This window comes from Miniopterus natalensis, chromosome X (assembly GCF_054644295.1).
Source record: "Miniopterus natalensis isolate mMinNat1 chromosome X, mMinNat1.hap1, whole genome shotgun sequence".
NCBI lineage: Eukaryota > Metazoa > Chordata > Mammalia > Chiroptera > Miniopteridae > Miniopterus > Miniopterus natalensis.
Window position 1 is genome coordinate 88,863,564 of NC_142103.1, and position 25,560 is coordinate 88,889,123.

The window sequence follows — 25,560 nt, forward strand, 5'->3', positions numbered from 1 at the left end:
TGGATTAACCTAGTCCAAAGCTCTGCTTTTTTATTTTATATTCCATGAAAGTGATAAACTACTGACAATCGGAGAGTATATGAAATTATAAACTAATGACCAAAACCAGAAAAGTTTGTTTTAAAACATAGGACTTAACACTACATTCATATGTATAAAAACAAGTACAATATAAATATATATTGACACACATTCATATTCAAATAATTTAAAATCAATGGAGAATTAAACTTGATTTTTATTGTTGACACTATTACAGATGTCCCCATCCCCCCCTTTCCCTCTGGCCATCACCACACTGTTGACCGTATCTATGGGTTATGCATATATGTTCTTTGGCTAATTGCCTCGCCTTCTGTTATCCAGTCCCCCCCTCCCCTCCCCGCCGACAGCTATCAGTCAGTTCCATATATCCTGTAATAAATACGATTTGAACACCAGTTTCAAAACCAAGAACCACAAAAAATTGTCCTAAGAGTCCCACTGAAAAATATAAGGGAGATGACAATACCTTGCCTGTTTCAAAAATTCCCTCTCCCTTCATTTATCTGAAGAGGCCTCCAAACCAGGCAATTCTTTATTAGCTGTATTCAGATCAAGAGAGCGGGAGTGTTTAATAAAGAGGTCGATGAAATGGCCCTGGCCGCTGTGGCTCAGCTGGTTGGAGCCTTGTCCAGCGCACCAGAAGGTGGTGGGTTCGAGTCCCGGTCGGGACATGTGTGGGAGGCAATCGATGTTTCTCACACCGATGTTTCTTTCTCACTCCCTTCCTCTTTCTAAAGTCAATAAAGACAGAGGTCAATAAAATGTCTCCTACTTCCTTTCCCTGAATCCCGGGGCCGAAACACTCAAAAGCACCCAGAACTTTCTTTGATGGATAGTAGAAAACAAGAGAAATGGATTTGAAAGTCAGGGTTCAGTGACAAGAAGCACCCCCTGGGGAAGACGGCTGAAACCATGGGGATACTTTATAATCACCTCCAGCCAACCAACCTTAGGATATTATTCCTCCAAGTAGGGCAAGGAAGACAGAAAAGACTTGAGCTGTCCTCAGTTACCTGTGCAGAAACGCTTTACAAATTGTATGACATGACTATTGTGCAATAACATGTAAGGCCTGAATAGTCTTTCCGGTGAAACCTCTGCATTTTTAAACAAGCATTCACATAGTGTTACTTTTGAAGAGTTCTCTTACCTTGACAAAGTTATTATTTCCTGGGATTCTTTTACTAAGATGCTCAACGGTAGACTGGGTTCTTAGATCAAGCCACACTATAGACCAAAATATAACAACATATATATATGAAAAACTTCATTAAAAACAAATCAGATCTTAATGAAATCACTGCCAAGGATAGGAGACTGATTAGTTTCCATAAGCAATTAAAATGCTTTAGCTTTCAAAAGACAGAAATTAGAAAATTAGAAATGAATGGGCATACTGTTAGAGGACAATAAATTTATGAGGGAGAATTTAAAGTTTTATGCAAAATCACAAACCAAGTTAGGAGAGCAATACAAACCTTACGGTGTTTATTTTGTATCCATTTTAGAGAGAGAGAAAAAAAACCAAAGGTGTTTTGGATATGGATTTTCTAAGCATACATGAATGCAGAGAAAATCTAAATGCTAGCCAGGCTAGTGGCCAGGGCAGAATGCACAGCCCAGAATCACCATACAGTGTATAAAGCACGTATGTTTGAAAACCTGGGAACAATCTGTTACAAAGTAGAGATCCTGATACTGTTATTGAGGGGGAAAACAAGATTCAGTCTCTCATGTATGAAATGCTTATTTACATTAAATTCTTTCAAAGTAGATAAGAACCTGGAATCATTAAAAGAATTATTTCACCATTCTTTCTCCATGCTGGATTATAAAAAAAAAACACCTCCATTTTGAACAGATCAACATTATTTTTAACTAAATAATGATTGTCCACTTTCTAATCCCCTACTAGAAAGTATTTCTGTTCTGCTTCATGAAAGGCTTGAGAAAGAGAAAGCATGAAATGGTACATAGGGCAATTGTGAAAGGTAACCAATAGATCAACCGAGCTTTATTTGCCAGATTTAAGTTTTATACCTAACTTTTATAACTTTTAATGTGTTAGTGGTCACTAGGTATTTTTAGGCACTGACTGCGCTCAGATTACTCCTGAAAAGACTCAGGCCTATTTGAAAAGTCTATTCAAAGGACACCAGGGAAAATTACACAGGCTGGTCCACTATCCTTGTGAATACCAACAGTTATTGTCTAGTTTGGGTCACCATAAGTATACTTCTTCTTCCTCTTCATTTATAAACCAGTAAAATTCTGGTAGTGAATTTAAACCAATTATTTCAAATTACTTAAACGGTCATTTCCCTTGTGCTTGATTTTGACAGTGGCTACTGCACATGAGATTTAAATCAGGAACTTCGGGACACTCTACTGGCTTCCACAGGTGTGAAAAGCCGCAAGAAAAGGCTTGTCACAACCAAGGAAATGGGAGGCAAAGAGGAAGCCCATGGACATGCATGGCCCATAGAGGACATCTGCTGCCCAGCATCCATTAATCTTGCTCCTGGGGCAGTATCTCAAATTCTCCTTAGGTAATCATCCTTCTCAACCTTAGCCATGAGGTGTGCCTGAGATTTGACCCTAGTTACAGCTCCAGTATCCCGTCCTGACCCCAGTGGTAAATTCAGGAGAGAGCATGTGGTCTAATCAGCCCAACTAGATCCGCGCTCAGTATGCAGGAGTCGTTCTCAGCTCAGATGGCAGCGTGTAGCTGGGGCCTGCTGCCCTCATGAAGAGAGAACTTAATTGGCCATATTCGGAGCCACCCCAGGAAAGAGAGGTTTGTGGGGATCCAGGTGGCTGTCTGAGTCTGGAATAAATCAGCACCTGAACTAAGCTACTCTTGGATGGCTGGTTCCATGAACAAAATAATGTCTTTTTTCAAAAATTTCTTTTACTGTAGCTGAGTTTTCTATTACTTGCACCGTGATTGATACAAGCCATTAGCAGCAGCATTGTGGAGTTGGCAAGATGTCCCATGTCCAGGGAACAAGGGCAGTCCACTTTTTACACAGTGGAAGTATTGTATGACTGTGACAAAAGTGGGTTTTCCTCATGAGGCAAGTAGGTATTAATGCTTAACAGGAGTAATTGGGAAAAGTAGAGCAATTTGAGAGAAAAGTTTTAAATCTCTGATAGTTAGAATTAACAAGCACATCTCACCCCTCAGTTTTTCAAACTACAGTGGGGGTTAGGGGTTTAAAAGCAATTTAATGAGTTTTGATGACCTACTTTTAAAAAATGAAATAGGATGGATAAGAATGGAACATATCAGAGGTCACTGAACTTGGTAAGAAGCCATTGCTCTAGGTCTTTTGTTGAACGACTCAAAACCTTCTAGATCAGCATTCTTCTACATTTTAATGGACATAACAATCACTAAGGAGCTTAAAGATGACCTCATTCCCAGAAATTCTAGGATAATAGGTCTGGGGAGGGGGCCCAGAAATACACCTTTTAAATACACCTCTTTTAAGAAACACTGCTAGACTCCATGGCAGTTGTTCTTACCCAGAAAGCACACCAGAACCACCAGGAAAACTTTGAAATCACACATCTCAGGCCCTACCTTGCAGGATTCTGGTTGCAGGTCTAGGCAAGGAAGGCCTGAGTCTTTCTACTTTAGTTATAAGCATCCCAGGTTCTTCAGTATTATACTAGAACTTGAGGACCTCTTTTCTAGAGCATGTTCTTTAGGATACTGGATTTGTTTCAATCATTTATTAAAAAAACAAAACTAAAGACAAACTGATGATCAGGTAATTTTCCCCGAGTCCCAGTGGCTCTGTTGCTCCTTGAAAAGGACCACTCAAGTAACTGGGCACTTTACTCCTCATTTGAAAGCTTCCAAGTATCCACAGTGGTATCCGCAGAAGTAACCCCTCACCAGAAAGAGTCAAAACACTGGGTGTGAAACCATCAGGCCAAAGTTCTATGTCTTCTGGCTTTGCCACCAAGCTATGTGACTCCAGCAAGTCATGTTACCCTTTGTGGCCTGGATTTCCTGAATAAAAATAAGGCAGTTGAACTACGTGCTCTCTAAGGTCCCTCTCCTCCCATTATTCCATGACCACAGAGGACTGGCCTAATATTTACTGTTTTTTTACGGTCCACAAGTTTAAGACAATTAGAATACATACAATGAATTAGTAAGACTGCCAAAGAGGGGGGGGAAATGTAAGTGGCTGGTACACTACCAAGCAATTCACAAATGCTCAAAATTAATTCAATTAAGAGCACAAAAAAATTAGAAAACTCATTAAAGAAGCTAAGATGGCAGAATTAGATTTGCAGAGTAAGAGACCAAAAGCCAAAGAGAAGACCCCAAGCTGGAAGACTAAGCCCCTTGTAGAGGTAATTTCTGAGAACAATCAGAAGGAGTGTGAGATCCAGATCCAGCGGCAGTGGTCATTTCCCCCAGCACGTCTGAGTGGGAAGGCCGGGCAGTGAGCAAGAGCCAGTGCACCAATACCTGAGGAAGGGCCAGCAGCTGGAACTGAAGAGCCAGAGGGAACAACGGCAACTGGATCTGAAGGGCCAGGAGAAACTGGAGCAGCTGGAGCATTAGGAGAAATAATGGCAATTCATGCTAGAGATGGCCAGGTTTAAGGTCTGTGTTCCCTTGTTGACCACTTAGGAAATGGGAGCTCACTCACTTGGGCAAGTTCATCACAATGAACATTGTTTTTTCTACACAATTAAGCGTAGAAAGAGAGACACGGAGCAGAAGGGGAACAAAAGCAGTCCAGTCAGTCTCCGGTTCAAGAATGTGTCCATTTGAACAAGACCAGGTGGAGGCCTGTATTTTGTTCGGGGTGACTCTTCCCCACCTTGCCACATATCTGTGACCTCTTTAGAAAAGTGACTGCGTTGGGCCCTGGCGCTCACCCAAGCACTGAAATGGAAAGGCTGCGTGATGCAGGGAGTGAGCGCACCCACAGGGGACGCTGGAAAGGGTGCTAAGGAAGCGGCCCGGTCTCTGTCGGGGCACCTGCGGGAAGGCATGGAGGCGAAGGCCAGGGCCACAGAAAGGCACAGCCCGTCCAGAGGGACAGGGAAGAGCGAAGTTCCAAAGTGATCGTTCAAAAAAGACGCTAGGGAGTCCAGAATATCATCCGGCCTGCTTCTGGAAGGCATTTCCCTTGTTTAGACCAAGTAAATTGGATTTCAATGGCTCAGACCACCGTATTAATAGGTTACAAAAACAACTTGGATGATCTGAAACTTTCATTTGTATTAAATAAAGCGACTTCCAGGGTATCTGGTAGATTTTGGTTTGTGCTGCAAAACAAAGCGTTAAGAGTGAAGAGAAATGCAGTTGCCTAAGTGCCCGTGGACCAGGGTTAGTTTAGTGGCGCAGTAACAGCACAGAGGAAAAATATTAATTTAGAAGACACTTAAGAAATTTGTGTTATTTTCGGTTAGCCATAACAATAGAAGGGAAAAGTACGTAAGGAAAAAATACACTAGAGATCATCTAAATTATTTTTAGCTGACTAGAAGCCAAGGGAAGTAATGTGTCATCTCTGAGATGGTTTGTTACGAGGAGCCAGTGGCCTGACAAAGGAAGCGAGATGAATGGGAGGCTCCAGGTTATGGGGCACACCCTAGGCAAGGGCTGCTGACAGCTACACAAAGTGTCATCCAGTCTCCCTCACAAGCGACACAACAGTAAACCAGATTTAATTGCCGTGTGTTACCACTGCCAAATGTTAAGCTATTAATTAAGCTGGGCAAGAGGTCATGTGGAAAGAGGAAGAGATTATATTTGATGACTGTCCCTGATGACATTTTCAGAAATCAGGTGGGGGCCAGAGGAAATATGGAGCGGGGGGGGGGGGGGGATGAATTAAAATACATATATGTTTATGCCAAAACGTGGGGGCTGAGACCTATTGCAGCTGTTAGGTGTATAAATGCCAAAATGCCAATGACTGGGACGAGTGTGTGGCCCCGGGTAGGCTCTGCATTTCCCCTAAGAACATCTGTCGTGTATAAATCAATCTTTCCATCTGGCATTCCTGGATTAAGAATGCCACCAGCCAGTTCAGAAGAGTGGCCGTGGCCAACACTCACCGAAGCCTCGCAGCTGGCCGCACTGTGTTATACGCCCTATATGTTAACACATGATCTTCGCTCCCCTCAAGCCTATGAGGGCCACACTTTATATTGCTCTCGTTTAACTGCCGAGGAGACAGGCGCAGAATGGTAGCAAGTGGAAAATCCCAGATTCGAACCCAGAGTCGGAATCTAGAATTAAACCTCTATGACATAGGTATAGCCAAGGTGACCTCACAGTCTTAAAGAGAACATAGGGAAATACTGAAGATCGGAGACCTCAAAGTTGAGATCTAATTTGGTTATTTTACTTCACATTTTTTAATTGAAATTTTATTTTTCAATTACAGTTTATATTCAGTATTATTTTAATTCAGTTACTTTAAATGTAAACTGGCCAGAGTTAAAGAAGCCAATCATTGCAAAATACGGCAGTATTTCTTTATCCAGGATTGGGAGACATCAAGCATTCAAAGAACTGTGCCATAAAAGACCCAAAACAATGAAAAGTAAGTAGATTTAGATAAAGCTGGATATTCTACATTTTACAAAAGTAAAGAATCTGCAAAACAATAAAAATAATCACACTTTTGTTGTTTAAGGCCAAGTGTTCTTAGGAGTTTTAGGTCATTTGTCATCTACGGTTCTTTCATGCCAACACTTTGAAACACAACCTAATCCAGGGAAGATTTAAAAAACCTGAGCTCAAGTTTCTTTCAGATCTCAACAGATGATTACACAGGTTTAATCATTGGCCCAGGGCTAACCAATATGTAAAAATTTAAAAAGGCAAAGAGGATGAGCCATGTTTAAAATTGCACACTCCACCTAAAAAGTTATGTATCATAGGGAACTTTAAATCCAACACCTTATGAAAAAATGTTTGCAATACAATTTAAATAAGGAAAATTGTTTCAGAGACAAATGTTTTTGTTGGTGGTTCTCTTTAATACACTGAAGGTCTCATATCAGTGGCTCTTGCCCCCCTGGACCTGAGTCCTGACTATGTTCTACCCTAGTTAGACCAGGACATTTCACTGGTGGCATCAGTGAAACGTGCATATGAACACGCTACAGTCATTGATTCCAGCCTTCCCCGACTCGACACTGGAACCACTTGGGTAATTTTGTACTTCTTTATCAGTTTAGTCTGTGGTGTATTTATAAACCCAAACCTTTTTTCAATACTACTTAGATACCGAGGTATGTAGACCACTAATAAAGTTGGTTTTGGAGGAAAGGGGCTTAGAAAAGTGGCAGAGTGGGGGTGGTGGGAACACTTTGGAAAAGAATATTGATGAAAATAATGCTGAGAGGGAGAGAGGAAAGTACCAGCCAAGGGTAACTGAGAGGCCTGCTTCAGATCTGGGGCCACAAAGCTCCAGCAATCCACCTGTGAGGTCATAATCGTAAACGGCAGCATCATGGCACAGCGACTGGGAAGCAGGGATGCAAAGTGACACTTCTTTGTTTCAGATACCACACCAGTGTTTACCTTGCTCAGGGGATTAACACAGCATTTTAAGACTAAAACTACTAACGGGGGCCATCTGTGCCTCAGTGGGCCCATTTAAACTTTTGCTATGCTTTTAAATGTATCTGCTATAAAAGATGTCAGTGCACAAACACCTTCATCGCAAGCAAAACCAAATAAATAGCCTTTCTCAGTCTTCAGCTTCTTCAAGTGTATCTCATGTCCACTAAGAGTACTCTGAAAGTCCCCTACTTGAAAATGCCTTTTTACCTTCAGGTTTCAGCACATGTTCAGGTATGGCTTTCTGCACTCACCTTGCCTGGGGATCAAAGTGCTTCTTGATTTTGTGACTTGTTATCTTTCATCTCTTTTCAAAAATTTTTACCATCCCTCTTTCCTTTTCTTCTGGAAATAGGGCCCCCTCTACCCTCATCAGCCCTCATCTATCCAAATTAGAACACAGGCTTTGGGGTTGGAGAATTTCATGTTCAAACTCTAGTTACAAGTATGTTGAACTTCCTCACCTTACTCCGTATTTCTCTTACTTTTTTTCCTGTATTTTCTAAACCTTTGTCTCTCTGTGCATCACTCTGGATATTTACTTCCCATGTCTCTTCTGGTTCACGAATTCATCTTTAGCTCTGCCTAATGCGATGTAAAATTCATCAACTGAGTTTTTAATACGGTTCTAGAATTTCCACTTTTAAATTTCTAATTTTGTTTTTGCTAAGGTTGTCAAGCTTGTCAATGAATTGCCTGAACATGCTGATCGTGATTATTTTAAAGTCTGATAACTCTAATATCAGGGTTTCCTATGGGTCTGTTTCTAGTGCCACTTGTTTCTGTTGGTTTTTAGCCATGGCTTGTTTTATATGCCCGACTGTTCTTTTACAGAAAGCTAGAAATTGTGTATGAAAACTCTAAAAGGAAGTTAGACTAGGAGCGTTAGCAATCTCAGAACATCTGAATCGAACTGCAGTTTAAAATGATCTGAATCTGGGCTTCAGTTCCTGGGGAGATTGGAATAGTTTCAGTTTACCCTGCTCCTAGGATTGACCCTTCACGGTCCCAATCAAAAGTCTGTGATTTGACCAATTGTCACCCCCATCCTTGGCAGCCCCTGGCTCCATCTTTTGCCTTCCTCTCTTCATAACCTCTGAGAGCGCTGCTTGGCCTCTCAGAATCTACAGATACCTCTAGGAAATCACCACCACCAAACGCCAGGCCCACCGCCCTGGCCTGCCTTCCCTCCTAGACATTGGTCCCACCATTCCTCACTGCTTTGGTAGCCTTCTGGTCCTTCAGGTAGCTTCTGTTCTTGTCATTGCTCCACTTCTCTAGCTGTTCTCAGCAGACAGGTGCATTTGAAAGAACCCATTCCACCCACTTCTGTCCCATTTTGCCCCATGTTGCCCAGGGCATGGTTTCCAGGGCCCTCTCTATCTTCATCAGCCCCCATGTATCCAAATTAGGACGCAGGCTTTGGGGTTGGAGAGGTTCATGTTCAAACTGGCTTTACCTCTACTTATAGCTATAGGGCATGTATAGCTTTTCCATAATTAATCTAGAAAACAAGGCTAGTAAAACCTACTTCAGGGTCACTGAGATGAAATAATATGGGTAAAGTGCTTATTGAGCATTATTATCACTGCTAGTCCTATTAAAACCCTTAAATAAATCACCCTGTGCTCGATTTGGACCCATCTCTTCACTCTTTGGTGAAATAAGTGTATACATTTTCACCTTCATAGCTTGTTTACATTTTCCTCCAACTTGCTCTTCTCCTAATGTAATTCAATACATTCTTCAAGGCCTAAAGTGGAGTCTAACCTTCCCCAAAGGCATGCCAAAAATTCAAAATCCACACTAAACTGTACTTATTCTAATTCTTCAACTTAGCAACACACAATTTATCAACTATTCCCTAATTTTGTGTTAGTCTCTTTCCAAAACTAGATTATAAAGTGTTTTAGAAAACAGCCAATAATTCCTATCCTCCATAACACACCCAGTATAGCACAAGACATGCAAGGAGTTCTCAAAACATGCATTTGGTTCAGTTTGGAGAAGAAGTTCTTCATATAGGTATGGGTGGAATTAATACTCCAAAGCCCAGAGAATGGGGAGGGGTGCAGGGGGACACAGGTAGAAGACAAGGGATTGCATACAGAAGTGCGTAACAAACAGAAACTTCTCCTGGTAAAATATTGACTTGATATTCTTCAGTATAAGTATAATTTCAACTGACCTCGTTACATTATTTTAAAATGACAACTCAAAGTCCAAAGTTGCACTTTTACAATTAGACTTTAGAGTTTAACAGGAACTTTCTGGTTCCTTTGAGTAGGCTCTTCTTTTCACTAGAAAAAAATAGGACCTTTGGTTGCAATTTTTTGACAGTTTTGGAGTCCTTTTAAATCATAAATAACAGAAGACATACTAAATGCTATCTTATAACACAATAACATTAAATGCCTTATTTTTTATAAAGATGATTTCCAAAGGATTCATGCTACTCTTATAAGGCACGTTTTTAGTATATTTTCTGCTCAAATATCACTTTCTTCCAATTAATACTAAAGTAACTAGATTATTCAAGTCACTGTAAAGTAAAAAGACTTCACTCTATAAATCATCCCATTTCTGACAATTTCTGCCTCCATTCCCCTCCCCACACTGTTATTTTATTGACAAAAACTGTGCTTTGCTATTTGTGACAGAATAATGCCTTTTGTGATTATATATTTAGAATGAAATTTTCCTTTTAGCAAGTGACAGTATCATTCGGTGCCCAAATGTCACGTGTTAAGAGTGATGCTAAAATATATCCACGGTCATTTACATTTAATAAGCTGTGATATCTAATGGTGGTATATTTGAGACTTTGGGTGAGTTTTTGAACTCCTTTTGAAACAGCCTAATTTGTAGCAGAAGGAGCTGAAATTGTGAGATTTTCATAACCTCAGAAGAATCGATTCAAATTCCTAGGTGGGAAGACCAGGTACACAAGTGCTTTACAGAGAGATGACTACGAACATTTGTAATTTTGATTTCTGAGGGGAGGAGGAATGGAGATCTCTTTTAGGTATCAGAAACAGCAGGGATTATAAAACAGTTCTGGCAACATCAACTCGCTTGTATAATAGAAATCATCAGAAAAAGGGGAGAGCATGGGAAAGAGTGAATTCAAGATGTGAATAAATTGCTAAAAAATGGGGCATATATAACAATGACTTTCTTAGAGGACCCTTCTGTCCATCCCATCGAATTGCAGGAATCACGACCACGTGCTGTTTTAGCCAGGTATTTTAGTATGACAGCATTTGCAAGCGGAGAAAGGCCTTGCATTTGACATCCATGCACAACAGCTTACCTACAGCATTATAGAGAGGCTCTCCAGTTATCTTGTCCCAGACCACAGTGGTTTCCCTCTGGTTACTGACGCCAATAGCTTTAAAGGGAAAGTTAAACAGAAGGGAACAGAACATTAAACAAGAAGGAAACTACTTCAGAATAGTTCTCATTTTTCTTACAGGCACAGCTAAACATAACAATTCAAAAGAATATCTGCAACATTTGTAGTGGTATTGAGTTTATTTTCCTTAAGTGGCCCCAGGAAAAGGGAACGCTCAATGTCAAGTGTTTCTTTTTATTGCTACATACCCCTTCCTGCTTCCTTCTCAGCACACAATGACAAGAACCCAGACTGATATCCACATGAAAGGCTCCAAGGATGCCTTATAAAAACGGGATGCATTACCTTTCCAAATCTATACTACCCAATTTATTATTCTAAGGAGACCAACAATCGCCTCATTCATTTATTTACTAGCTGCTCCAAGAAATTTCCTTCGGTGTGTGCACTTGTGTGTGTGTGTACCTGCATTTTAGGAAAATAGCCACAGATAAGATCCCTCCATGCTGGGCAAATGCATTTTATGGTCAGTTAGAAATTCAATTTCATTTCTGTATTTTAATAATACGACATAAGACGTATGCATTTAGATCAGGCATAAGTACAATATGTGATGGTACTTACATTATACTGACCGACATACAACTCAAGTGCTACAGTTACAGTAAGTTACTGTAAGTAAAATACGAATCCATATCATCTTATGTAATTCAGCTTGTTTCAGCTAAATTAGTTCTCAGATTTGGTTGTACATCAGAATCGGCTGCAGGGCTTTTTAAGAAATACCAATGCCCAGGCCCTGGCCCAAACATTCTGATTTAACTGATCTAGGGTGGGATCTGAGCATTAATATTTTTTCTTAAAATTCCCCAGGTGATTCTACTGTACAGCCCAGGTTGAACACACTGGGCTAAAAAAAAAAAATGGAGCTCATCCAGAATTTAAGACCAGACAGACGTCAGAGGCTATGTATAATCAACAAAATATCTAATGCTCAAATCTCCTCTAGAATCGCCTGTCATGTGACCTTCCAGACAGCACTTCTAGTGACAAGGTACTCACTACCTCTCTCCAGGCAGACAATCTCTATTGCATAGCTTTGCTATTAAAAATAAAATCCTTAAAAGAAAATAAACAAGCCCGGCCGGGCGTGGCTCAGCGGTTGAGCATTGACCCAGGATCCAGGAGATCAAGGTTCGATTCCCAGTCAGGGCACAGGCCCGGGTTGTGGGCTCGATCCCCAGTCAGGGGGCATGCGGGAGGCAGCCGATCAATCACTCATCACTGATGTTTCTCTCTCTCTTTCCCTGCCTCTCTGAAATCAATAAAAATATATTAAGAAATAAAAAATTAAAAAAAAATAAAGTAACCAATATTTAAAATAAATAAAATACACAAAAACTAAAATAAAAATAAAATCTTTTTCCTTGTAGCTTCCACCTTTAGATCTTAGCTAGTCTTTGGAGATACACAGGAGAAGGTTAATTCTTCTTCCACATGTCGCTCTTTCATACTTGAAGCAGCTCTTTTGTCCCTCAAGTCTTCTCTTCCCTTGTCTAGGCTAAATGATCCAACTTCCTTCCACTGCCTCCATATGGAATATTCCTCCTCTCCTAGGAACATGCAATTATCTGTATTACTCAAATTGTACACCTAGAATAAAACACAATAGGAACATCTGACCAACACAGACCTGAGGGGGACCAGCACTCCCCTTGTTCTAAATAATCTTTATCCAATGCAGATTTACTTACTTTAACACCTTTTCTAGAGGTACAAAGATGATTGAGATTCTACTCCAAGGAAACTTAGAAGACATTTGGGGGGAGTGTTTTTCAAAAAAAATAGAAGGCACAAATGTTTGTAGGACTAAAGAGAAAGGAGAATTGGTGGGGGTGTGAGACTGGGAATCAATGGGACATGGTAGTGACAGGAGGGGATGAGATTAATACACAGGCGGAGGAAGGAACCTCAAGTAGGACAGAAAGCTACAGCTTCCCTTGTGATGGGAGGAAGGTGGCAAGAGATCCAGACATTAAGTAACGAAACAAGAAGTTGGGGAATTAAGGCCCCAGAGCTTCAACTTACTCTGTGAAGCACACAAGGTTATTTGCTGAAATGGGGCCTAGAAAAAGTTGAACCGCAAGTTTGGGGCACTATTTAGTAGAGCTCAGAAGCCAGACTGCTGGGGTTCAAATGCTAATTCCTCTGCTTCCTAGCAGCTCGACTCTGGGTCTAAGTTTTACCTTCTGTAAAATGGGCATAACAGTTCTCACCTTACAGGGTTACAGTGAGGAATCCCTAAGATCATGCAGATTAAAACAGTGCCTGGCACACAGTAAGCACTCAGGAAATGTTACTTACTGCTGCCTCTGAATTTTTCCAGTGTTCTAACATCTTGTCATTTTTACCCTGAAACCCTGTTTTGTTTTTTTCTTTTAAGTTTTCTGATTGCTAATCCCAGCACATGTGCCTCTCTTAATAGTTATTTTCTCTTTCTCAGAATAACACATTCAGGTTTTGTAATCTCCACCCTAGTCCATCTACCATTTAAGAACATGTGAGCCCTAGCTGGTTTGGCTCAGTGGCCCCAGACTGAAGGTCTCGGGTTCGATACAGGTCAAGGGCATGTACCCCGGGTGCAGGCTCAATCCCCACCCCGGCTGGGGTGTGTGCGGGAGGCAACCAATCCATGTGTCTCTCTCACATCTCTCTCTCTCTCTCACATCTCTCTCTCTCTCTCACATCTCTCCCACTCTCTGAAAAGCAATGGAAAACATGTCCTCTGGTGCAGGTTAAAAAAAAAAAAATAGAGCATATGAAAGTTATAGGCATAAACTCTATTATTTCCTGGCCCCAAAGAGACTTTTGTATCTAGCAGGTTCATGCTTCACCTACATATTCTTTCTCAGGGGGTATTTTTCTTAACATTGAGTATCTCAGTGAAATTACTAGTTAAATGCTACATTCAACCCCTCTGGTTCAATTTTGCTTAAAAGTGCCTGTGAAAAGTTATCACCACCATCATAGTTAAGGAAACAAGACTTAGAAAAAAGCCTTTGGAAATACTCCAGGATGTTATAATTGTTGTCTTGGAAGAATTATGGATAACATGCATCCTTAGTTAAAAAGAAAATCGTAATTTATAACTGGAATACATTTAAAAAAAAACACCCAGAGCAAAATAAGCAAAGTACCCTGTGGGAGGAGGTATAAAGCTTTTTAAGGAAACTGCGTCTGCAAGGTGTGTGCTTGAGCAAGGTTGTAACAATCGCAAATGAGATGGTGGCCACTGCTGGGGAGTTCTTTAGGGGAATGAGGTGCCCGAGACCCCCAAGAGTCGCAGGTGGTGGAAATGCATGTGACTAAGTAGGGCAGGGCGAGGCAGTAGAGGAATGCATGTAGCGCTTTCCCTTTTCTCCAACAGAGACAACTATTTTTTTTTAAAAAAAAAAAAATAATGTTTTTATTGATTTCAGAGAAAGGAAGGAGGAGGAGAGAGATAGAAACATCAGTGATGAGAGTCACTGATGGGCCACCTCCTACACGCCCCCTGCTGGGGGTCAAGCCCGCAACCCGGGCCTGTGCCCTGACCGGGAATCGAACCGCGATCTCCTGGATCCTAGGTGGATGCTCAACCGCTGAGCCACACTGGCCGGGTGAGTACTACTTTTGATATAAGAGAATCTAATTGCTGAGAATGCTATGCCCTTAACTTTTAGACAGTCTATGTTGTGTTGATTATATCACATGAGAGAGGATGAATGAAGAGTATCTGGCACTGTAGTTTTTGTTCTTCTGAAGAATAAGTATTTAAAATTATCTAGATCAGTGACTCCCCGATTCAAACACTACTATAATTTAATCATGCCATATGGGCCTAATGGTTAGAAACGCTACTTTAGATGCAAAAATTATAAATTAAGAATATCAACATAATGTAAATGTAAATTTTAGTTTATTTTCTTTTGAATCTGGCATCATTTTCTCATGGATAATATTATAAGCTTTGATTAGCCTAATTATGTACTCTCTCTTCAAGTAAAGTGAATAATTTCCTTATACAGGGGTGGGCAAAAGTAGATTCACAGTTGTTCTTAATGGAAAAATAATAAATGAATAATAATACAGTAAATTGTGTTTCATGTACTGACAATTGGAAACCTACCAAAAAAGCCCAGCCCTGTACTTCAGAGTTCCTTGGGCCCAATGAGAGGCAAACAGAGCTGGCCGACGCTCTAAGTCAGGGAGGAAAGCAGGAGCCTATTTACTTGTCTTGTGCTTACACGTGCTGCTCAGCTAGAAAGTGAACTTTCATTTTGGAGGCATTGTTCCTAGAAACCTGAAGTCAACCAACTTTCTAACAAACGAGGACAACTAAAACCAATGGAGCTGGAATTTGCAAAAGAAATCCAACCAGCTCTAATGAACTCTTAATGATCATAGGTTAAGACTATATAAATAACAAGTCGCTTTTCTGCAGGGGCGGTGGGAATCATTATTTGCAACATTGGAACTGAAAACTGGTTTGTGAGGTTATCATCAGTGTCACAGGATCAGCAGACAGGAGAGCTGTGCTTGAATGTCACCTACCACTGCGCAGCTCTCTGACCTGCACTAAGGCTCTTCCCCTCATTTGCAGCTAGGCCTAGGTGACCAAAGGTCGCTTACAGCATTAGCGTTCAGTGACGCAGAGGTCTATACAGGCAAGCAAAAGCTTGGCCCTTGGCACAGACAATAAATTACCTGCGGGGGGGGGGGGGCAATTTGGCACAGCTGGCAAACCGCATCTGAACCTTGGGGAACGCAACTCTAAAAGAAGTTTGAGATACTCCCACTTAGGTGGAGGGGTAAAACGAGGGCAGGGTATGAAAAAATTGTCAACAAATATCCAATCTACACATGGCTGTTTGTTACTCTCAAAAGTCTGCAATAACAGAAAGAACTGTATTATTGTTACCATTCTCCATTAATTTGCAGTTATTGTGGTTATTGGGTTAACATCGGTCTTCCACTTTGTTAGCTGCACAACCTTATCTGTGCTCCACTGTTTCCCAGCACACAGTAGGCACTCAGGTTTGCTGGTTTTGATTATGCTTAGTCTTTTATTAAGTGATTTATACAAATAGGGGAAAGTCTCAAAAAAATCAAAGCTTCATCTCAGGAGGGTGGGTAAATCTCAGAGCCAAGAAAGATGATGTGAATCTCAAGGCACTGCCATCACCAATCTATGGTTTCCCCCTACCCTGAGTCAAACTACCTAATGAAGAAAAAAGTAGCCCTTGAATGATGTACTTGAAAAGCTTAAACTATAAGATATGGCGATTACCACATCATGCTTCTACCCCTTACACCACCTTATCAGTTTTGGATGGCTAGGTTATTTTTTTTCTCCTTGTATAAAATAAATGATACAAAGCCAAAATTAGGTAGATATTCCATTAAAACTACTAGGAATTAACAGAGAGATTCATAATAGTCTAACACGCTCAAACATTTATTTCCAGGGAGATTTTACTAGCGAAGTGTCTTGATTTCGAACAGCCTCCTCTCCCCTGCTGTCCCTTATTCTAGCCTTTCTGCCCTCAGGGAAAGGCACCCCTACCTACCCGGGAACTCCAGCAAAACCCCAAGCAGCACCTTTCAGCCATCCTGTCTTTACTACTCCGACATCCAATCCACCAGGACATTCTCGCCCTTTCTCCCCACCCTCACTGCCATCGTCATTCCACTCTCCACAGGGCTCCACACTGCAGTCAGGAAGCTGTCTTTAAAACACAAGTCAGATCCTGTCATCCCTTGTTGTCTGGCTTACAACCGTTTCACGGCTCTCTGTGATACTGAGAACAACATTCAGACTCCTACCTACTTCCCTGGCTCCAGCTCCTATTGAACCCTCTTACCTACCTACCCACTCTTACCCCGTGCCCTTCTTTTACTCTACTTTTGACACGCTTGCTTGCTTTTTGATCCAAGCTCACTCCTACCTCAGGACCTTTGCACATGCTGCTTCCTTTTCTTCAAATACTCTTTCCCCAGATACCCGTATGGCTGGTGCCTTTGAGACCTCAGGAACAGTGTCACCCCCTCCAAGAGGCCTTTTCTGGCCACCCAATCTAAAGCAAGCCTGTCTAGGCACACCCTACCATATAACTCAGTTTCATTTTCTGCATGGAACTTAGCGATATCTGAAATTAGCCTTTATTTGTCTACTCTTATTGTTGGTCTCAAACCTACCAAAATAAAAGCTTCATGAGAATAGGGACCCAATCTTCCTGTTTATTGTCATATCCTCAGTTCTCACGGAAATGCTTGGTGCTGCACAGGCACTCAATTATGTGCTGAATGACTGAATGACATTGATTGAGATAACTGTACCATGGACAAAAATATTCTATTAAAAATACCTTTTATGTTGGAAATGTCAATATTGAGTTGTTCGAGTTTCTCACATGTTTTCTCTATACACTCATAGACAGACATCAGAATTTCCTTAGGGTCTTGTTCCACCCATCTTTGAACAAAAAGAATGCATTTGGTTAGTCCACAAGAAAGCAATACAACTGTAATTTATAGCTCTAGAAATGTTCACTCATGAGGCTGCGGCTGTCATATAAACTAAAATCATATGAGCAAAGCAAGGCATATTCAATACTCTAAAGAAATGACTGAAAGGAAAGCCTATTTTATTTCCCTTACATTATTATTCTTCATACAGTAATCGATCGTTTGAATGGAGGCAAGTAATAACAGGTCACAAAACAGCAAATAGTCTATTTTTAAACCCAGTAAGGAATTAGTTCCCAGAGTCTTTATATCCCATGGATTTGATAAATTGATAAACTATCTGATGTTTCACTAGTCACTATTTATTTATTTCTAAGTAGACCGATATCTATCTAACTATCTAGCAAAAGGAATTCTGAAAAGTCAAAAAGCATACTAATCTATTTTGCCATTTTTCTCAAAATGTTTTGTTAGTATTTAGGGGGTAATTTAAATTTGTTCTAATAACTATTTCAAGTAGACAAGCAATTGGTCCCAAGTTTTCAGACCCAGTCCCAGTGCAATTTGGTAAGATACCAGGGCCTCAGAAAGAAGGCTGAAAGGCTCATAAATGATGACACAGAGAAACCTGGGGAAACTGAGGAAACCCCCAAACCAGAAATGACACAAGCTAAGAGAATCCTACCCTCGGATCTGCAAGTATCGAGAGAATTCCAAATGCCTTTCTCCTCTGCCTTCCTCAGGCCTGCCTGGCTCTCCCGAGCTTGGAGTTCTGTCTCTAAACTCCCTTTTTCCAAAAACCCAATCTCCCTCCACATATTTCTCATTTTCATCCTTCCAAGCCACAGGTATCCTCTTTCCAAATTGCACTGGGATCTGGCCTGTGGACAGTTATTCTAATGCTGCTAACATATCAATAGCTTTTATTACTAAACAAATGAATTCTTTAAAACAGAACATTTTTCCTAGAAAGAAATTATAAAATTTGGTAGGACACCAATCCTTTTCTTAAATCGAAGTGAACTTTACAGTGAAATGAACAGATCTAAAGTGCACAATTTGTTGAGTGTTAACAAATGTATATACTCATGGAACCAACACCCCGGTCAAATTATGGAATATTTCCATCATTGTAGAAAGTTCGTTGATGCCTCTCTCATGTCAATCACATACTCCACGGCAACCAATTTTTGGATCTGTCATTCTAAATCAGTTTAGCCTCCTGAATTTCAGATAGAGCCATGCAGTATGCATTCTTTCGTGTCCAGTCTCTTCCACTTTCCATGATATCGAGGAGATTCATCTATGTTGCTGAATGTACCAGTTCAGTTTAAAAATTGCTGAACAGTATTTCATTGTTACCCACTCTACTGGTGACAGCCATTTGGGTTGTTTCCAGTTGGGTTATTATGAATAAAGCTGCTATAAACATTCATGTATAAGTCTTTCTTTAGACATGATTTCACTGCCCTTGGATTAATTCCTAAGGGTGCAATGCTACAGAAGGATGGTTAATTTTATAAGAAACTGCCACACAGTTTTGCAAAGTGCTTGTATCATACATGTCATTAAATTTTAAATCAGTGATTTTCAACCTTTTGCATCTCACGGCGCATATAAACTAATTACTAAAATTCCGCAGCACACCAAACAAGAATATATTTTTGGCCGATCTGACAAAAAAATTAGGTATAATTTTCACTCACTTACACCCGATGGCTATTATTGTGCCGGTTGTTGTCACTTTTTAATTTGACAATCTAAGGGAAAAGAGGTCCGTGGCCCTGACTAGTCAGGTATTGCATGCTTTAATAATTTTTGCAGCACACAGGTTGAAAATGGCTCTTTTAAATAATATACTTAACATTCTATTTTAATCACAATTACTACATATAAACATTATTGTCAAAAAAGATGATTTCAGCATTAGATGATAGGTGAATGCTTTTTAGGAAAAACGTATCTTTAAGAAAGAAGAGCACACTCAAATCATCAAACAGTTAATGTAGAATTTCTGATATTTAATACATCTGTGCTTTATTACTTTATCATTGCCTTCTTTTCTGGCACTGAATTCTTAAGCCATCAAATACCCAGATATTTTGCGGAGCTACCAAGCTACCGCTCCTTTTCTTGACTAATAAACACCTATCCCATCCCTCAAGTCTTCTCAGGAGGGTGTTTGATCAAGTTTATTTTAAAAAGCCCCTGAGCAGGTGGGGTGAGACAGCCTCATAAATGTAATATGTTTACATATTAAATTAGGAAACATACCCTTCTCTTGGAAACTCTTGTTTTATTTCCACTTGATGGTGACTAAGTAGTTCAGCTGTTTTTGAATTGAAAACCTGAAAAATATATTGCAATACCGTGGTCAAAATGCAGGCCGAGAGCAAAGATGTTTAATTTCTTTAAAGTCATTCAGCAACTGAAGTTCTTATTTACTGATAGAATAAGTCCAATCGGATGAAATGCCATAAGATGTAGTACCTTCTCTGCAGACAGAAACGTAAAAGTTATAAGGTAGCTTCAGAAATAATAAGTTTCCTTTAGATTAAAAAAACCCACAAACCTATTGAAGAGAAAGCTACAGAAGCAATCCCTTAATCTTTAAAAAACCAAAATGGCTCCAGATGTAGGAGCCAGCCAATTAATAGTATAGATTTCTTTTTGAGAATAGGAAAGATCAAGAATAAAAGAGGGCTGGCAAGACGCCGAGAGTGGTGGCACAGGGCCCCTTCCCCCTGGCATCGGCCTTGGAGTGGAGGCAGGCCCGGTGCCTAAGCAGGGAAGCGCGCGGCGGGCATTCCCTTAGCGGGAAACGCAGCAACGCCACGAGCTCGCAGGAGAGGCAACTGGGAGAAGTGTCCCCTGGCACCCAGCTCCGGGCTCTGTGACACTTGTCAGGAATTGCTGACCCTTGATATAAAACCTTAAAACCCAGGGGGTGAAAGCTAACGAAGAAGGGCTTTACAATCCCCCACACATTGAATACTACTAAAACAGCACTTTTCAAAACTTATCAACCTCTTTTCAAATTCTGTGGATCCTTGAATAACGTTCCCCCCCACCCCCATCGAAAACCCACGGAGAACTACTCCCACATACTCGGATTTTGCAACCACGGAGTTGACCGTTGAACAACGTGGGTTTGAATAGCACCGGCCAATTGAACTCCTGCCCCCTTACAAAAAAAATCCGTGTTGCTCAAGAGTCAACAGTATATTTTTTTTCACCCGGGAGCACCTATACTCGAGGACCAAAGTACATAGTCTTTCAGAGTCTGTAATTGTGTCTGGCTGGCGTTGGCTCAGTGGTTGAGCAACCAAGAGATCCAGGTTCGATCCCCGGTCAGGGCACATGCCCAGGTTGTGGGTTCGATCCCCATGTCAGGGGCGTGCAGGAGGCAGCCGATCATTGTCTCTCTCATTATTGATGTTTCTCTCTCTCTCCCTCTCCCTGAAATCAACAGAAACATATATATAAAAAACAAAACTAAATCGGTGCAATTGCAGCGGTGGAGTCACATCCAATTAGGCAAGGCCGTGTTTCCATGCCTAGGCTTCCAGTGGGAGCCAGTTACCTGCTCAGTGGAGACTAAGAAAGGGAAAGAAATAGGAGAAAACACACTGTGTGTTGCTGCCCCGCTCCCTAACCACACACACACCTCTCCTTTTGGGGAGGAAGTGATAACACAGTGAAAGCACGAAGGCAAATTCTCAAGCCCTTTGAGGAGATAAAATATCTTACAAGTCAAAGGTTAACTTAACACAACATAAGTAAAGGGCACTTGGCAGAAAGCCATGTAATTCACAACTTAGCATTAGGTTCCTCGGTATATCTGCTCCATTTGTCCTATTTTATTTGCTGAAGCATCTCTAGGGCCTAGACTAGTGCCTAGCAGAGCCCTAGCACACTCTGCCTGGGAAGCCCAGGTAGAATGAAAGATGATACTCTTGCCCGGCCGGTGTGGCTCAGCGGTTGAGCATCGACCTAGGATCCAGGAGATTGGGGTTTGATTCCCTGTTAGGGCACAGGCCCGGGTTGCGGGCTCCATCCCCAGCAGGGGGCGTGCGGGAGGCAGCCGATCAATGACTCTCATCATTGATGTTTCTCTCTCTCTCTCTCCCTTCCTCTCTCTAATAGATATATAGATATTTTTAAAAAAGATACTTTTTTCCCTCTCCATGTGATTTCCCCCCTAGCCGACTCTTTTTATGCCACACTCAAGGCTACCAGGTAGCCCACTGAGCAATGGGCAGCTAAATAAATATTTGTTGTATGTCTGAAAAAATATGGTCTATCAGGTACTTATTAGGAGAAAAATTATCAAATAAAATGAGAAATGGTTATGTGGCCTAAACCCTAATAGGAAACCAGCTGTATTCCTTTATTATATCACTGCTGCTCCCAGGGTCTACTCTCAGATCCCAAGGGACACTGGTGTCATAACAATGTGTTCCTTTTTGCTGCCTGGATTTATGAAAACCTTGATGGCAGACCTATAGGGCTATGAATGGAGTGCAACCGTTCTTCCATCACCTAGTTTTAACTAGGTTAACTTTAGGACCCTCACACTAAAAATGGATTTATAGGCCTTTGAAATAGGCAGAGAAAAGGGAAAGATTTTGATAAATTCTGTTTGTTACATCAGAGCATGATGCCATCTGATCACACAGCATTTGGATATAACAGGATGGAGCCTGGGTCTCCCCTACTTCTTCAGAGCGCTAAATCGAAGCAGAAAGCAGACACCATCTTTAGCTGTTTAGGATTTGAGCCTGTACCCCACTCCCAGGCTTGTCGACATGGTTTAGATTTAATGTTTTTAGAATCTGTGACTTTTTTAGTGCAGCACCATCCAATAGCAATATAATGCAAATCACAAATGCAAGTCACATGTAATTTTAAATGTTCTCATTTAAAAAAAAAAACAGTTAAAAGAAACAGGTGAAATTAATTTTAATAACACATTTTATTTAAGCCAATATAAAATTATTTCAACATGTGATTAATATAAAAATTATTAATGAGAGCTTTTACATTTTTGTTTAGTACTAAGTCTTTGAAGTCTGGTCACAGAATGGGTTCGATTGACATCTGGTCACCCACTAATCTCAAGAAAAATTTCTGTGCATCCAGGAATGCTGTTATATGGCACACAATCCCCAAACCCAAGGCACATCCCCCTTAGGTATTAGTGTGGCTCTAAGAGACCCAAGGCCTAGCTAAACCTGCTAATGTGCATGTAAAAAACAAAAACAAGTGTTATTTTTCTCATCCCGAGAGTTGACTTTTTGATCCCTGCAATCAAACTACTTGGGGCTTTTATTGTCATTCCTTTTGTTTATTTGGGGTCCCCTGACAGCTTTCAGGGGAATTTGTCTTTAACATGGGATCTTCACCCTCTAAAAATTCCCCAAAAGTTCCTTCCACGGGAACTCTAGCTAGTTATACGTACAAACATTTTGGTCCCTCCTCTTTTGCCTTTTTAAGGAAAATGGACCAATTTAGCCAAAATAATTGAAAACTTAAAGGAAAACCTCTAAGTTGACCTCAAGGCACTTCTCCCCCATCCCCAAAGAGGATTCCAAACCTCTCAGGGACAATGGACTGTATTCTTTGATTGATATGCAGAAGCTTCTAAGAGACATAACGGCTTTAAAAAACAAAACAGCTCTAAAAGGATCCCAAAAGAAAAGTTTAGCATCTGAGCTGGTACTTTAAAATTTTCTTACTGTTTCACCTGCCCCAAACCTGACAAGATATTTGAGAGGACTTAATAACTTTTAATCAGAAACTTGGCAAAATTGGAAGCTAAAGATTCAGAGCCTAATAGAAATTTTTTTTACAAAGCCTCCTCCCCTAAGGTAAAATAAATTATGTGTCCAGAGGGAAAGGAGCAAATTTGGAATGACGCAGTTGGGACGTCAGGTCAACCTACGATGTCACATAACTTACAACCAAATTCTTTGGGGAATAGAGAGCAGTTGTCACAAATCTTACAAGTCTTTGTGAAACCAGAAATGCAACTCGAAGGAGTTCAAAGCCCACCTATTGTTACCATCCTCAAGTCCTAAGGCTGAAAAGAAAAAAATAGCAAAGGATGGTTATTTGTGTGTTTGTTTGTTTTTGAAAGCCCAAACTGCTGCTCTGGCCCCAAGGCTCCTTGCCAAGAACAAATACAAATCTTAATCATCTTCTCCACAAATATTAATAAGAAAAAGCCATCTGAACGAATAAACTTAACTTACTCCAACTGCTATAAATTAGTGGCGTTTCCCCCTTGTTGTACTTGTCTCATGGCTAAAATTGTATTTATGGCTAAAATGATAAAAACAAAACTATCAGGTTTCTGGTTACATCTAGTATTAGTGTATGTATGTCTACTTGCAGAGAATATTACCAGAATTGGTTTGTAAATGTTATAGCATGGTATGAAGCTAGGAAAATGGCAGGACAAGCGGAACAGGGAAACTAAGACAGTGAAACAGCAGTTTGCAGCCGCCCTAAACCAAGGGCACTCGAGAGGAAATGGTTTGCACGTCTCCTCCCCAGCCAGAGGGTAAATAGCTTGAATCACTCTACTCAGGGAGACAGAAAACAGAAATAACAGAAATCCAGTTAGTGCCATTTGCCAACCACACCCAAAGGCAGACAAATTAAGAATAAATCTCATTTTAAGTACATCAGCATAAAGCTGATGATTATTCTATTGATCCACCCCTAAGACCTCCCCTAAATGCCTAGCCTTTAAAACCTTTGAAAATAAACGTCCCAATGAGCTCCCCCCTAGGGGAGCAGGCCAGTACCATCTCCTTCCCCTTCTTCCCTCCGAGGGGACCCTCGAGACTTGCAACCAGGGGAGCAGTGGGCAGCAGCAGCTCGTCCTGGGTTAACCCCTGAACCTGTCTCTGGCCCCCTTTTCTCTGGCTTCTCAGTGGCCAGGGCAGCCCGGCCTGGGCTCTTCTGTTGCTCCTTCTGTGCCCTTCCTTGTTTCACTGTCCTAAGTGTGTTTTTGCTTCGATCAGTTCTATACTTTGTCTCTCTCTCTTTTTTTGATACACAAATATGTATCTGTACTTTGTCTCTTGACTGAAATCTTTCCTTCAAGAAGGGAGACCTGAGGTCTCCTCGTCTCCCTGTAACATAAAGAGCTCTGTTTAATTGGCTTAAAGGAATTAAGTGCTTACATAAAAATCCTCAAAAATATAACAGAAAACTAAACCAAACGCTATTTCAGGATCATGTGATATGAGAAAAAAAATATATATATAGAATTTAACCCTCACTCAAGGATATGCTTATTGATTTTAGAGAGAGTAGGAGAGAGATAGAGAAACACATTGACATGAGAGAGAAACATCTATCTGTTGACTCCCGTAAACTCCCCGATCAGGATTGAACCCGAAATGTAGGTGTGTGCCCTGGTAAGGAATCGAACCCACAACCTTCTGATATATGGGACGATGCTCCGGCCAATTGAGCCACACCGGCCAGGTTGAGAAAATATTTGATATTAAAACTGGTTTGAGTTTGCTTTGGTTAAATAGGCATGTCTTCAGCGTATCTTTTATTCTACCTGGGCTTACTGGTCAAATAAGTCCATGTTTTCTCTGTTGCAAAATTTGTCAGCAGGAAGAAGAAAAAAAACTCAGCACGATGAAATTTCATAAGTAACCTAAACATAATTATTGAGAACAAGTAAAATAAATAGACGTGGATGGGCTAAAATGTTTTTTTAGGTAAACTCAACAATGAGTTTATGTCTTACGGTAAGTCTACTTAAAATAGTTTCCCAAAATCTTTTGGTAACTTGAAACCTTAGAGTTTTGCCAAGTTTAATGATGAGTCAAGTTAAATTCACTGAATGTGTGGATCATTTCCAAATATGATAAAATACTCAGACATTGTTAAAGAAAGAAGGAAAATTATTTTTATAAAAGGTTGTTTAAAAAGAACTTTCTGAAACAACACATGTCCTCTGTCTTAGAAGAGCAGTGGAGAGACAAAAAAAAAAAGTGGTCCTTACCAAGTAACTGTT

General features: G+C 40.7%; 1 protein-coding gene across 2 annotated transcripts in view; it reads right to left on the reverse strand.

Moving 5' to 3' along the window:
• Window positions 1-25,560, reverse strand: part of GK (glycerol kinase) — a 61,628-nt gene that overhangs the window by 30,905 nt on the left and 5,163 nt on the right. For both annotated transcript variants that reach the window (XM_087813486.1, XM_016209553.2), the window contains exons 2-5: window positions 19,791-19,864; window positions 17,417-17,523; window positions 10,968-11,045; window positions 1,196-1,272 (exon numbers count right to left, since the gene is read on the reverse strand). In XM_087813486.1, the coding sequence (XP_087669612.1) occupies window positions 1,196-1,272; window positions 10,968-11,045; window positions 17,417-17,523; window positions 19,791-19,864 (336 nt within the window). The remainder of the gene's footprint in view (window positions 1-1,195; window positions 1,273-10,967; window positions 11,046-17,416; window positions 17,524-19,790; window positions 19,865-25,560) is intronic.